General features: G+C 55.2%; 1 protein-coding gene across 5 annotated transcripts in view; it reads left to right on the top strand.

The window, feature by feature from the left end:
- Positions 1 to 15,536, top strand: part of CCDC33 (coiled-coil domain containing 33) — a 105,988-nt gene that overhangs the window by 18,443 nt on the left and 72,009 nt on the right. For 2 of the 5 annotated variants that reach the window (XM_070575222.1, XM_070575215.1), the window contains exons 1-2: positions 8 to 376; positions 5,912 to 6,075. In XM_070575222.1, the coding sequence (XP_070431323.1) occupies positions 6,002 to 6,075 (74 nt within the window). In that variant the 5' untranslated portion in view covers positions 8 to 376; positions 5,912 to 6,001. Of the gene's footprint in view, positions 1 to 7; positions 451 to 5,911; positions 6,076 to 15,536 lie in introns of those variants that run through there. The other 3 variants (XM_070575206.1, XM_070575195.1, XM_070575236.1) reach the window with 3 other exon arrangements.

The following is a 15,536-nucleotide window of genomic DNA, read 5'->3' as shown; positions in this document are numbered from 1 at the left end:
TGACATCACACAATGTTGCCCAGGTGACCCAGCTGGGTGGGAAAGCTCACTGCCTTTCCAGGTCTGGGCAGAGAGAAGGCCACCCTTGTCTTTACCTTCCTGGCGGTGCCAGGAGCCAATTGCCCAGCTGCTGCCCCCTGCCCAGCTGGCCATGGCCCAGAGCCGCCACGGCACCTCCACTCACAGGGTGTCTCCCCGCTGAGAAAACTCCAAGCCCCCACCCGCACCCCCGCTTCCCCTGTCCAGATCCCAGCGCCAGTGCACGGCACCCGTGAGACCACACTGACGCCCGTACTGTTCACCACCCCCAAAACCTCCAAGACGCCCAGGCCCGCTATCTGGGCGGGACTGATGCCTGATCACCCACCAATACCAGGTACTGGTCCCCAAGATTGTTAAACGAAGCCAAACACTCCTGCCCCCAAGAGGATGGGACGGAAAAAGAAAAAGGTGAGGCCTGGGGTGTGGGCCCTGCACCACATGAACTCGTCTCTCCTTCAGACTCCCTTGTTTTGTTTGCTCCTAAATCATCATAGAAACTTCCCTTCTCTGTGTCTCAGTTTCCACAGCTGTGAAAGGGAGAGTGAGGCGGTCTCTGTGGCTCTTCCAGGTTATGTGTCCTGTACTCTTGGACCACGCAGGATTCGAACTCCTGTGCTCACAGGTGTTATCCACTCCTCCTGTGCTTACCTGGTTGTTTCTGCCTCATCTCCCTGGGGCCTGGAGAGCAACATAGGTTAGTCTGGGTATGGCACCCCCATACACAGCCTGGAAGGGAGTTTGTGCCATCTTGCTTCTGGGGTCACAGAAGCTCAGAGAGCCAGCCCCCTGAGATGGCTCACCATCACCCTCCAAGATCTTCCAGGAGCTTCCCAGGCTGCTACCCTGGCAGTGCTGATGCCCCACTGGCCCATGCTCTCCCAGCTCTGGCCCAGACCCCTGCCCTGGGCCACAGATGCTCCAACTGCTGGAGAGAAGGGATTCTTGTCTGTTTTGATCACTGCTGTATCCCCAGTACCAGAACAGTGCACATAGTAGATGCTATGACAGAGCAGCATGACCCTGCCAGGAACGGACTAGAAACTCAGGGCAATGAACTGCAAACAGTTCAACATAAGGGCTCCCTTACCTTCTGCTAACTGGCAAGGCTGGGCCCATGCCTTGACTGTGCCACTTACCAGCAGGGGTGGCTGCAAGGGCTAAGACCAAGGCATACAGGTACCTGCTAAGTAGGGAACACCCTCTTATAGTTACCCTTTCAGGTCAAAGAAACCAAATAGCTACTGTGCCCAGCTACCATTTCCAAAACTGTTTGGAAACATTTTCAATGGCTGGGTAGAATCCCACTACGGATGTTCAAAATGTGTATGTAATGTCATGTATTTGTATTTCTTCTTTTGTGAATCCTCCATTCATGTCTCTTTATGGTGGTGACGTTTATAGATTGCAGTGCTCTTTGTGTATTAGGGATATTAACCCTTTTATATATAAGTATTGACTAATAGGAGCTGAGAGTTGGGGCCTTGGGATCAGGTGGGCGTCAGGACTCACAGCCGGCCCTGCTGGCCACCCACGGTGTAGTCTTGGGCCAGTACTCTGCCCAGCCCCAGCCTGGAAATATTGCCCACAGGTTTCTGCACCCTAGAAGTGTTGGGTGGGGTTAACAGAGAGCAAGCCATCAGTAAGTGCCAAGCTCTGCTCCAGGACTACAGGAGACATTCAGGGGAAGTGAAGTCCCTCCCCCCGGCTCATCTCACCCCTACAGACGAGTCTGTGGAAGCTGAGACTTAAGGGGGTTTTGCCATCACCCACAGTTCACTCCCCGACATGTAACCCAGCATGTGCATTTTCTCTTCCCTGATAAATGCTCCAATGCAGCCCCAGGAGGGTGGGGGTTGGAGGGGGAAGGACGTTAGTCCTGATGCAGGGACATCCCTGAAGGAGGCCTGCAGATTCCCAGCCAGACAGAGGCAGGAAAGAAGGGAAGGCAGAAGGGTTGGCCTGCTGTGCCCCTCCAGGCCTCTCACTTGGCCCTGGCCCAGGGCTTCCCTGGCCCCAGCCTGCCCAGTGGTCACATGCCTGCAGGCCTCACCAGGAGGCACCAGCCTGGCAGCTGGCCTCATGTCCAGAAGTGAAGCACGAGCCGTTCTCGCCAAACCCCCTGCGAGCTTTATTTCCCAGAAAGTTGTCCCAGAGTGGGAGGCACAGAGGACGTAGAGGACACAGAGGACATGGAGGGGGCACAACTCATGGCCTGGTCTGCACAGTGCCTGGTTGGGCTCCGGGGCTGCCAGGGAGTCAGGGAGAGCTCTTGGGCAATGGCTGTGCTGCTGGGCCCTCTCTTCTGGAGCCCTAGCTCATGACAGGCCCTATGCCCTCTCAGCCACAGGGAGGCTGGGGCTACCGTCTTAGGCTACTCCTGGGAATCTGGGGGTGAGAGGGACGTTAGTCACCTCTCCTGGCTTCTCTGCAGGAAGCTAAGGCCAATTATTGTGACCACTAAATTGCAAATCATTCCAGATCTTCCCATTGACCAGGAGGGAAAGTTAAGGCTCAGAGAGGTTGCACAGAGAGTGGGGGCAGAGCTGGGCTGAAACCTGGGTTTCTCCATCTCCCAGACTGCTAGTACAGCTCCCATACCACTAAACCCAGAGACCAAACCTGCTGGGGAGTAGGGCGGGTTATGGGGTGTGCAGCACGGGTGGAACATTGGCAAGGCAGCATCTCTGACCTATGAGGGGAGGGGGTGGCTCTGTGGCTGCGTCCCCCTCTTTCCCCTCCGCCTAGCAGGGCTTCCTTCTGAGTACTGACCTCCCTCTCCCTCCTCCCTGGCCTGGCCAGGAAATAGGGGCAACGAGGAGGGGTAACTCTCACCACCATAGCAGATGGTGACAGGCCCTGCTGGTTCCTGAGGGGAGGAGGGGGAGGGTCTCTCTGTGGGACTGGCACTTCTAGGGCTGGGGAGGCTGGTTCTCACCTCCTGATAAGGCATCTTGTTAGGCAAGGACCACAGCCTGCACCAAGAAGGCCTTTCTGATAATGTCAGACCTGCAGGAAGAGAGGGAGCAAGCCACAGGGAAGGACAGTCCAGGCAGAGGGGACAGCTTGTGCAAAGGCTGCAAGGCAGAGAAACTGCTAGGAGGCCAGCGTGGCTGGAACAAGCGTGGCTGGAGCGAGGGAGCGAGGGCCCCAGACGAGGTGAGGTCAGTTTCCCGGGCCAGAGCGTGTAGGGGCTTACACATTGAGAGGTTCTGATGGAGACAGAGCTTCTGCAGGTTTTGAGCAGAGGAGTGATAAGGTCTGATTGAAAATTTGCGAAGGCTCACCCTGGCTGCTCTGTGAGATGGGGCAGGGTGGAGGGAGGGCCAGAAAGGAAACAAGAAAGCAGTTAGGAAGGGAGTGCAGAAATCCCATGTCTTGGGCCGGTGCTGGAAGTGGAGATGGTGAGAAGATGTCTGATCTAGGCACAGCTTGAAGGTGGGGCTGGCAGGACCTGCTGGTGGATTGCGGTTGATGGGGCTGGGCTCCTGTTCATGTCCCCCCAGGCTGCTGTTGTGAGAACTGAGTGCAGGCAGGAACAGCTATGAGAGCCCTTGGGCCCTTCCCTCTCCCTCTGCCCGGAGGCTACCGGGAGCCACTGTGCCGGGGACCCCCAGGCTCAGGGTGGAAGCAGACAGTGTGTGGGGAACCTGGGCCCGCACACAGGAAGCAGGGTGGTTTCCAGACTGCGGTGGGGGAAGAGCTGGTTTAAACTCAGCTCTCCTGACACTCAGTGCTCATCAGGACTGAGCCAGGGGACCCAGCCTGCTGGGGCTGCCACCAGCACAAAGCCCACACAGAACCCAGGGCCACTTCTCTGTGGACCTCGGTCTCCTCTCTGTGTAATAAGACATCGTTCTCGGTGGTCTCCATGGACCCTTCCCTCCCCGAGGACCCCTCCCACCCCTCCCAGGGCCAGCCCAGGAATTCAGGGTCTGACAGGCTGAGCTTTCTAGGTGAGAGGGTCAGCCCCCAGAGGCCCCCTCAGGGTCCCATCTCCAACCTGAGGAGGTCCATTGCTCCTCTCCCAGGCCCAGTAGGGCCCTTCTGTGGCTCCTCACATCAGCCGGTGCCAATTAATCAGCAGGGGACAAAGGCTGGGAGTGGCCTCCTCCAGGTGAGGCCCAGCCAGGGTTAATCTGGGACAACTGTGTCAACTCCAGGGACTGGGACTGAGGGTCAGCCAGCCAGTGCAGAGGGAGGACCAGGCCGCCTCAAGCCACAGCAGCCCCATGTCCACACCCCCACCCCCTTACCCCATGGTGTTTACTCGCCACAAACCCCAGGCTCTGCCAGCCTCCCTGATTCCCCACTGCCTCCAGAGTCACCCTGAGCCTGCCCTGGGCCTCGGAAAGTCCCTCCCCTCCCTGCTCTGCTGCCTCGCTCCAGTGTTCTGCTTTCCAGCTTGTCTTCTGGCTCCCCCACGCATGTTCTCCTGACCTTTGAAGGCCTCCTCTTCCCAGCTGCCTTCCCTGACTGCCCCAGCCCAGCCGCAGCTTCTGTCTCCTCTCAGCAGCTCTCATCACTCTGTGGTCCTTTGGGCCGGGAATCCACAAGCTGTTGAGGTGCCCATGTGTTCACTTGGGGCAGCCAGCCTCAGGCACCTGTGTGCAGGCGTGTCCGGTACTTCTGCCGTAAGCATTTTTACCTCGAACATTTTCACCACATAACTAATTGGCTGTAAGGCAATTTTGCCATAAAAGATAAAAATAATGAAAAACGAAAGAGGGACATTGAAAAGGAGATGATGAAAAATGAATAACAGAATTAAAAAGATTGTATTGCAAAGTACAAAATATTTGAATACATTTAAAATGTGTGTAAATTCATGGCAATACTGCACAAATCACATTTTATTTTGTGGATTGTCCCTAAGCACTTGTCTTTGAAGTTTTTCGTACACAGAATTATACATTTCTTTTTGCTTGTTGATTCATCTCCTCATTTGGCATCCATCGCAGTTTTTCCTTTTTGCTAAAATTTCTTCCTTCCTTAAGAGAGGTACTGGTTTCCAAATACTAGGATGCGGATTTGTAGCTGAGCTCGGTACTGTGCTGTGCAAAGCCTACGCTGGTGTTGTTCTTGGCATATTGTCACCTGTTCATCTATAGATGTTCCAAAGTTCTATGGGAAATGTGGAGCAAAGATTTGTAGAATATAAAAATGGGAGTACTGTGTCAGTGGGAAAACGAAACTAAACTGTTACCAGTTATTTTATCTTTTATGGCACAATTGACTTACCATCAGTTAAGTATAAGGCGAAAATGTTTGCCATGAAAATGCTTGGGGCAAAGATGCTTACAGCGAAAATGCCTAGAACCGTGTGCAGGCGGGCACTTCTCCTCCTTCCTGGTCCGCAGTGTTTTCTGGGTAAAAGATGGACGAGGCGTCTGGGACAAGACACCTTCATTCATCTCCATTAATGGGTTGAGTGACTCCATGGGTGGATAAACTTCATAAACTGTAAAGTGCCGTACACAGGAAAGACCCGAGGTGGCAGGTGGACTGGGGTGAGGTTACAGGAAAGACCAAAGAAGGCCAGCTGCTAGGACCTCAAAAGCAGGTGGGATGTAGGAATGAGAGGCAAGGGTACCTGCAAAAGCCAAGGCTGGAAGGTGAGGCAGCCCCTCTCACTTTGCAGGAAGGGATGGATCCAGGACTGGGAGAGGGGCCAGAGGCACTGCAAGAGATGTGGAGTGTGGGGCGGAGAGGGAGAAAATGGGGTGCAAGGTGACTGCCCCTGCAGTTCCAGACTGAGTTGGGGGATGACAGAGAGAAACAGCCACTTAGAGGGGAGCGGTGAGGGACTAGAGTTATAGGGGGCAGCAAAGTGAGACCAGAAGAGACCACTCAGGCCTGGCTCTCTCCACAGGTTGCTGAAGGCCCAGAGGACCCCCTGAAGACCTCTCAGAGTGTGGAATCTGTCATTGGCCACCTGTCTCCCTCTAATAAGGAAACCATCATGGTCACTCTCCACGGGGCCACCAACCTACCTGCCTGCAAGGATGGCTCCGAGCCATGGCCCTATGTGGTAGTGTAAGTAGCTGGCTGACAGTGGGGGCAGGGGATGTGTGGGGCTGTGAGCAGAAACCAGGGTATGGATATTTGGAAAATGAGCACCCAAATGTTCAGGACTGAGACTGTGATACTCAGAGGGGAAAGCCAAGTGTGAATCACACTGGGGCTGTGGGCTTTGCAAATGTGAGGCCTGGCTTCTTCTCTCCTGCGTGGGAAGCTGCTCACTGAGAAAGGAAGAGCCACTCCTTGATGCCACAGCCAGCAGGGTAGGGCTTGGCCACAACTCGAACCCCGGTGGGCAGGCCCCCTGGATGCAGAGGCATAGGCTGGGCTCAGTGGGAAGTGGTAGTCAAAGAAAAGCGAAGACCTGAGGCCTGCCTCTCTCAGCCTCTGGGTGCCCCATCCCACCACACCCAATCCTGGGGTGGGGTCCTCATGGCCATCCTCCTCCTGGGCCCCACCACTTCTCCAGCCATCGTGGGGGCTTCCCTAGTTCTGGCCCTTTAACGCAGGCTGCGTCCCCTCCACCCCCCGGCCTCCAGCCAGCTGCAGTCAGGGTACACACTTCTCTCATAGCCTGGTATCCAAGTGAAGTCTGCCATGCCATCTTTGCTGCCCACTTCATGGGTCTCACTTCTCCTGGAAGGGCATCAAGGGCAACAGAGTCTCCAGCCGGTGAGCTTCTCCATGGATGTTGGGCCTCTGCTCAGTCTGGATCATAAAGCACTGTGCAGCAACCCCTCCCACCAGCTCGTGATCCCTTAGCTTGGGAGGCACATTGGGAGCCAGCCGGGCCTCCCCCAAGCTACCCTACATCTCCCCTCCTCCACCAATACCAACAGCACTCAGTGCCTGCCTACAGGCTTTTGCCCACATTTCCTTTTAGAGAGTTTCTACCTCAGCCTTCTCCCCAACACCTACAGAAATCCCATCTTCAAAGCCTTGCTCATGATGCTTCTTCCTTCAGGCATCCACAGAGTTGAGCTCTCTCTCCTAGAGCCCCACAGCAATGGCCACACTGGTCTGACATAGTTTATATAAATAAAATTACATGCTGCTCCTCTGTCAGCCAAACTGGGGCTCCTGAGGACGGATCCAACGTCTCCTCCATTTCCCAGACAGTATGTCCAGCATAGGCCTGAGCACAGACTTAGAGGTCAAAGAGTGACTGAGGTGAACACCTGGTTATTGTGACAACAACCCCCTGACCCCCCACACAGTGAAAGGGGGATAGAGGTGTACTGGAGACCAACAGGTGAAACACTTGCTTGTCTCAAAACCTCCATTTCCACCCACCAGGCTCCTCCGGCTTCCCCTCCCCCAACAACATTTCCATCGTTAAGAAGGACAGGTGGCAGAAAGCAGGCTTGGCAGGGAGCTCGCCTTCTCCCCTCAGCTATTTCCATAAACCAATTATCGCCGATCATCTCGGGAGATTGAGGCCCTGCCTATCACCAATCCAGCCTGGGCGGCAGGGCGGGGAGCTCGGCGGCCGCGTTGCTCCTCGGCAGGCACCGCGACCTGCGCCATCACCCGGTTGCCATGGGGACGCGCAGTAGGAGCCAAGTGGGCCGAGCCTGGGTGAGGGGTGTGGGGTGGGGGGAAGGAGGGGGCAGCGCATCGCTGCACCCATCTCCACCCTGGGAGGGGCAGGGAGCAGAGCCTGGGCCAGCTTGCCGCCTGCGTTCCAGGGCTCCAGGCGGCGGAGCTGCCTCCAGCCCGCGAGGGTGCTAATGAGATGCAAATGAAAGCAGAAGGGCGGGCTTCTGAGGATGAAGGCCCAGCTGTCAGGACCTGTAAGGGGCTTTCAGTGCAAGCCCCCAGCCCCAGGCAAGAACCCCAGAGGGAGGAGCAAGACCCTCAGAAGCTGGAAACCCTGGAAAGAATAGGATGTCCCCGTTTGTCTGATTTCAAATACAGTACCCAGTAACAAAGTATACAATAGGCGTAAGCAAATCCACTCAAGTTTTCGTTTTTCTCATGATGAATATTTCAATGCTTAAAAAATATATATGTATTTAATATATATTAAATAATATTAAGTATTATTTTAAATATCTATGTATAACTTCATATTCTTTCAAAACATTTTTTCTCATCTTTTTGTTGCCCATGTTTTCTGGTGCCCTCAGCTCGGTCTCCTGGCTTAGTTTCCTGCTTTCTGCCATGCCACTTGTCTCACCTCAGATTGGGGGTGGGATCCTGGGGATTCCTGTCTCTGCCTAGTTCTGCCCTCCTCTCTGGGTTTGCTGCACCCCCAGCAGGCAGGCCCATGTGGTGGGGGGTGGAGGAGATGAAGCACGGGCCTGAGAGCATCCCAAAGCCATTCACTCATTCAAGCCATTAGTGGGGAGCTGAAGAGGATTCAGGTCCAAATACAGGAACTTCGTAGTTCCGGGGCATGGCTGCTTCATCCCTGTGCGGTCTCCAGCCTTGAGCCAATCTAGTGATAGGATGTGTCCTCCAATGGTGACTATCCCAGACCAACAGGTCCACTGGGTTCCTCTGGTGGTTCTGCCTCTTTCTGTCTGAACCATCGACCTGCTTCCAATCTGAACCCATTTCTCCACTGACATAGCTTTCTCTAAAGTCACCAGTGATCGCCATGCCTGGCCCTACTTCCAATGGGCATCTCATCTTCTGTGGTCTCTCAGTGGCATTACCTCCTCATGACCACTCACGCTACTTGCAGCCCTTTCTTTTCTCAGCTTCCAAGGTGCCCTACCCTCTTTTCTTCTGTGTATGCCTCTTCTCTTCTACCTGGTGTTAAATGTTGGCCTGTCCCAGATTTCAACCCTAGGTGACCCTTCTTTCTCTATACTCTCTCTCCACGTGATCTCATCCCCATCCTGGTGTCAGTAATCATATTTTTTCACCCCCATCCAGTCCATGACCAAGTCTTGTCAGTTTCTCTCCTGTCTCGAATTTGGCTGCTTCTCTCTGCCAGCTCCGCCACCTTAGGCTACCACACTGTTCTGCTCTCGGTACATCTAATATCTTGCCCTTTTTCAAACCCCCTTCAAAGGTAGGTACCATGTGGTACCATAGTACTAAAGGAACCCATTCTTTGAACCCTCCAACGGCTTTTCATTGCTCTCAGGGTAAAGAGGATTCCAGGCCCAGCATGGTCAGGACTTTGCCAGCCCCTCTAGCTCCCCAGCAACACGACAACCCACCTGCCTCTCTTTGCTCCAGCCACACCGGACATCTCTCAGTTCTCTGAGCAGACTCTCTTCCCTCCCACCCCAGGCCTTAGCACAGTCCCTCCCCGAGAACATTCTCCCTTCCCCTCCCCTCTTTGGAGCCAGCTCAGTCATCACCTCCTCAGGGAAGCCCTCTCTGACCTCCCAGACCAGGCCAAATCCTCCCCCTTATGTGCCTCCATGGGACTACGTCCTTCTCCATGGTTGCAGCTGCAGTCTCACGTGTTTTCTGTGCTTATTGGCTTGTTCTTTGTCAGTGCCTCCCCCCACTGTACCCTGTTAGTTCCATGAGAACCACCAGGTCTGTTTTGCTCACCATTCTATCCCTGCTGTTCAACACAGGATCTGGAACGGAGGAGTCTGTCAATAGCTGTTGAATGAATGAATAAACAGATGAATGAATGAATCAGGCCCTGTTTCTAGCTTGCTCAGTGACTTTGGGAGAGTTACTTCACCTCTGGCTGCCTGAATACCTCACCTGGGAACCTGCCTCAAAGGGCTGTAGAGATGGTGGAGCCGGACAGTGGGAGATGCTGACAGGTCTAAAGCATGACATGGAGGTGAGGCTTCCCTTAGCAGCACTTATGATGGGCAAGTGAGACCTATTGGAAGAAAGCCACAGGGCCATGGAGAGAAGCCAGAAGGGGAGCAGGAAAACCCAGAGTCTGGCCCACTGTGCCTGACTCCCTCTGTGACCTCAGGCCAGTCCCTGCCCCTTTCTGAGTCTCAGTCCTCCCATGGCCAGGATGTAAGTTTTGGCTTACATGCGCTTCCAGGCTTGCCGGGATGGTATGTGCTCTGGCCTGGGAAACAGTCTCAGTTCTTTACAGGCAACAAGAGCCCCAGCTGTATGGCCCAAGACAGATTCCACACCCAGATCTCCTGGGCCAGTACCCAGGCCCAGGGTCTCTCCTGACTTGTCTGGGCCTTGCTCAAGGCCCTGGGGCCTCAGCAGTGCCCAGCACCTGCCTCCCAGCCTGGCACAGAGAGACCTGCCAGTCAGAGCACAGCAGGGACCAGGAAGGTAGTGGCCCTGACAGGTGGGAGGTGGCCCAGCAGGCAGGGTGTGGGGAAGGGCCAGCCAGGAGATGGCCTGTGGGGTTCCAACCCTTGGCCAAAGACTGGATGGCTTGGCTGCCAGTTGGCAGCTGCTTCTCTGACTGCCTGCTGCCCAGAGCTAGGGACAGAGCTAGCACTGGGAGGGGAAGATCTGCTTCCTCTGTGCACGTGCGGCAGGCTAGGCGCAGGCCAGGGTGGGCAGGGCAGGGCACAGATCACGACCAGAAAGTCATACTCAGAGGATCTTTGGTTTTCTTGGCTAAGCCTGAGAGCCCGGACCCTGACCCCAGAATGAGACTGACTCTGGTCACACACTGAGGCCTGACCCTGGTTATAGACTGAGCCCTAGTTACACACTAAGGCCTCGCTCTGCTCATAGACTGAGCCCTAGTCACACACTGAGCCCTGACCCTAGCTACAGACTGACCCCTGACCTGGTGACTGGCTGAGGATGGTATTGAAAGTAGGACAATTGTCTGAGATCCTGGTAAGAGAGGGAGGTTAAAGAAGGTTGTATTTATCAAACGCCTACCACATACCTAGCAAACGTGCTAGGAGAGTGTGTGTATGTCTGTGTCTGTGTGTCTGTGTGTGTGTACGTGTTTCAGATAATTTAGTCATCACTTGGTCCTGTGAACTAGCGAAAATATCATCCTCATTTTACAGAGGTTACTGAGGCTCCGAGCATTTCTGTGACTTGTCCAAAGTCACAGAACTAGTACACAGAAGTGTCACTCAAGCCAAGATCCAGGATTCCAAAACCCAAAACTTCCTTCCACTCATCCCTGCCTTGATCCTTAGGCAGCAGTTGCTCCTCTTGAAAGGGGGCTGTTAGCATTGAGGCCCTGAGCCAGACTTCCAGAGAAGACGCAGTGGCTGGTCTGAAGACCCCTCCCGGGATCTGGGCTGCCTACACCTTCCGCTTTCTGGCTGTGGGCCTTGGCCAAGGGCCCCAGAGGGCTGGAATTTGGGCAGAGTGGGTGGAGGCCCAGCATGACTCACAGGTGACTTCTAGGCTTGTCTCAGCAGCCAGAGGGTTGGGCTCAGCAAAAATAACAATAACACTCACAGCGGCAGTGACAGCGACGGTGGGACAGTACTAGGAAGAGAGCAGCCCCATTGCCGATGTCCTGCACTGAGCTCTCTCAGAGCTCGCTTCCCAGGCCCTCCAGCTCTAAAACAGCAGCCCTGGGAGGCCAGTTCATTGGCCCCTTGTGATAGCCAAGGAGGCCAGGGCCCAGGGCAGGGAAGGGACTTGTCTGAGGTTGCATGGCTGGCCGGGGGAGTAGAGCAGATGGAGATGACTGTCCCTGTCTGGCAGAGGCCGAGGCTCCCTCCCCCCTGCAGGATGCCTGTGGGAAAAGGCAGTCAGTGGGGAGAAGGTCCCTGGTAGGGCCTGGGAATCTGCGGTCTGATCTCCCCTGCAGACCCCCAGCCTAGGGCGTGGCCTGACCTACCCACACCTGCTCCAAATGATGTCAGTCCTTTGAGGCTCAGAGCCTCAGGATTTTTGTTCAGTGAGAACATCCCTGTATTCCAGAGTCGTAAACACAGCTGGCGTCAGTGGTTAAAAGGAGGGTTGGCCTGAGATTCCCAGTCAGAGTGAAACCACAAGGATTCTTTCCAGATGTTCTCCCACTGCTGCTACCCAAAGCCCCTGAGGTCTTCTCATGCCTGAAATACTTATTGAGACCCAAAAAGCATGAGCTCTCCCCTAGGGGTGCAGGAATCCTGGAGGAGCAGCCCAACAGGTCAATGCTTCCCAAGAGAAGCAAGTATTAATGGGGAGATTCCAGGCAGTAAGGAGGCCAGCGGGGGCCTTCCTGGTGTCCTCATTGCATTATGCACAGGCTGTCTTGTCTACTTATTTGCATTGCATGGGCAAGGCTGCTGACCGGGCTTCTCCTCACCCCCAGACATCGTGAGCAGCCAGGAGGTGTGGTCCTCCCTCCAGGCTTTGTTTGGCTTCCCTCTTCCCTTGCCTGGCCCCCGTGGGCTTCAGGGTCAGATGCCACACTGTCTAGCATCTATGAAAGAGTGATAGGGAAGTGGGCAGGGAGCTGGGGCTTGGGTTCCAGTTCAGCTTCTCCTGCTCTTATGCTCTCCCTATTTCTGTCATCTCCCACCCCTACCTACACAGGGTAAGCTTCTGTCAGAAGGTGTGGCACCAAGGACGGCAAAGTTAGTGACCTCAGGGCCTAAGCCAATTTCATAAATGCTGAAGTTGGCCGGGTGTGTGATACTATAGAGAGTAGAAGCAACTGTGGCAAACTCAAGAGCACGTGGCTCATTTAGAGGAGCAGCCTCAGTCACCTGCCCTGATTTCTGCCTTGAAGAAATGCAGGCTTGGGTTGTCTGCACTTGCAATTTTTCAAGAGAAGCCAGAAATCCAGATTATTGTGTGAAATTATCCAGTTTTTACATGCAAACCAAATACCTCTGCTCAACTAGGATCTCTGGGCCTCTCCTCATTGTCTTCTCCTCCTGAACCAGCAGCCCACTCGGACTCAACCTCTGCAGCCAGCTTCGCTGACTGTCCTCTTCTCCCAGGGGTCAAGGACTTCTCCATGGCTTCACCTTATCTATATGTATCTGAGAGTCATCCCCTCTTCTGTCCTTTTGGGGGGATCTGAACCCTCTTCCCAGCCCAAGAGCCGCTTCCAGGGCAGTACTGAGGAGCTGAGTCCCAGGAGTCTGGACCAGGGGCTGGCCTAGCAGAGCTGGAGAGGAGGGGCTGCCTCTGTCTCCATGTGATTTTTCAAGAGTCTGTCACCCTTTTGCCAAAGTGCTCATCTCAGAGTTCCTAGGAATTGCCATTTCTTATTTGCAGGGCAGTCCCCACTCCCACAGAGGGAGGAGCCATGCCCATGTGGATGGGGAGTTGGCTGGCTTCCAGTTTACACCCCCACCTTGCTCCAGAGTCAGTTATCCTTTAAATCGAGGCCCACCTGTAGTGGTATAGCACCATTGGCAATTAGTGATGGTTCATTAGAGTCCAATTAATAAATGAAACCCAGGATGAGAGCCCATCACTTTGCTGAAAATAACAGCCCTGCTCATGCCTTAAGTGGCAGCCTCCCAAGAGCTCAAAACCCACAAGGACCAGCTACATTGGGAGCTGGGGGAGGGGGCAAGCATGGAGTTGGGGCCGTTGTTGATGGGCTGTCGTCTGGTGAAGTGGGAGAGGAGAGAGAAGGGACCCTGGATCAGCCAGCCACCCCTCCCCAGACCTGCCCATGAGCCAGCTCATGGTCCCCTGCAAGCCTCAGGCTCTATCCTCCCATTGGGAAGGTCCTCCTCTCCGTCTACTCAAGCTCTGCCTCCTCAAGGAAACCTTCCCTCCCCAGTCCAGCCCAGGCAGGGTCAGAAACACAAGAATCCAGCCTTTGAGCACCCCACTTACGTGAACATCTCTGCCAAGGCCAACTCTTCCAGCCTGTCCCTATAGCACAAGGCGAGGCTCCTGGGTCGAGGAGTGGCCGTTGGGTTTTTCTGTGCCTTCCAGGGATGGAGTTAGACCTGAGGCCTGGGAGTCTGGCTGCCTCTTGGCCTTCTGGAGGATGAGGGAGGCTGGCCCTCCTGGCTCAGAGGCCGGCATGCAGGGTACAGGTAGAGGGAAATTGCCCTGCCTTCTCAGGATTGAAGGAGGCCCAATCATGACACACCCAGCATCTGGCCTGGAGGAATCTTAATCTGAACCTGTTTCCCAGGTGAGTGAGCAACAGGGCTGTGGTAGACCAGGTCAAAAGGTCACAAAACCTCTTGTTCCACCACCCATCAACCTAAAAGTTCTGCCCATCATCCATCCTTCCCAGTCTGCCCAATCACCTCCTTCCCCAGGGCTTCTGGGAGCTTCCCTCCAGACTTTCAGGATTCAGGGGCCTGCCCAGCCAGGACTACGGCAGCCAGAACAAGGCTTGAATTGGGGCCCTCCCTTTTCCCCTGATCTCCTGATGGATGCCCTGGGATTGGCACTCAGGCCAAGCCAGGTGGCTTGCATCCTCGCCTTCCGAAGCCCTGCCGCAGAGGAGGCCAGACCATGACAGTTGTTCATGCTCTGATGCCTTGAGGAGTATGGGAAACCAAAAGGACAGGGAAGGCAGGTGCAGGAGGTGGGCTTAGAGAGCTCAGAGGCAGCTTGAGGGCTGGCAGACCGGGGGCTGGGGACAGAGATCGGGTACAGTGTGGCACACAAACCTCTCTGGGGCAGCCTGTGTGTGTATGTGCATGTGTGCACACACCCATGCATGCACACCTATGCTTGTGCTGATGGAGGGGCATCAAAGAAGAGGGGCTGTTCAGGGGAGACTTCCAGGAGGCAGGGACAGTGGCACACTGGTTCCACCTCTGACATGTGTGCCCTAGAGAGCATTCAGAGGACAGGCAGAGGCGGGGAGTGGCTCAGGAGCTTGCGCCCTCTCCATCAATGCCCTGTGCTTTCCACTGCTCACCTCCGCTTACAGCTGCAACCTCTGGGAACCAGACAATGCATTTCCCTTAGTTATGACCTCAGAGGAAAGCAAAGTCCTTCTCCCTCCCACTTACAGCTGTGCTTCGGCCTGACCCCCACGCCCTGGTGGGGTGGGAGCCCCAGGGCCACCTGGCTGGATTTTGTCAATCACGCACAGATCCCTCCAGCACCCTGGGAGGTGGGCAGGGTCAAGGGAGGTTTACATTTCCTGGCAGCTTGGGACCCAGGACTGCTGCACTGGGCCTCTGAACCCAACCCCAGTGTCATCCTGGTGTGGCTGCCCCCTGCCCCGCCCCTCTGCCACGGCTGCGTTAGGTCTGAGTCCCAGGACAGCAGGCAGCACCTGGCAGCTCCCCACCAGGCCCTGACTGCTAGAGCCAGGCCAGAACTTTAGGGACAGGGAGGGAGGATCTTAGTCTTGCCCCTGGGCTCTGAGACTGTGCTGGGAGACCTGAGCTCCATCAGGGGCCTGCAGGTCCTAGAACACAGCCTCCCATATGCCCAGCTGGGGGTGCAGAATGGGGACTGGGAGCATGGAGTGAGCTGGTCCCCTTCTCCAATTCTGTGAGAAATCAGAAGTCCCGCTAGCTCTCCAGTTTCTAGAATAGCATCAAGGCCCGGAGGAGTCAGCAGTGCCAGGAAAAGACATTACCCTGACAGTCTCCCTCCACCTGCGAAAAGCCTCCCTTCTTCCCCTGGGGCCACACCCCTCCAGAGTTGTTTCATCCCCACTCACCTAGCCTGAC

This window comes from Equus przewalskii, chromosome 1 (genome assembly GCF_037783145.1).
Source record: "Equus przewalskii isolate Varuska chromosome 1, EquPr2, whole genome shotgun sequence".
NCBI lineage: Eukaryota > Metazoa > Chordata > Mammalia > Perissodactyla > Equidae > Equus > Equus przewalskii.
The sequence above is the reverse complement of the archived record's forward strand: the minus strand, read 5'-3'. Positions and strand labels throughout refer to the sequence as shown.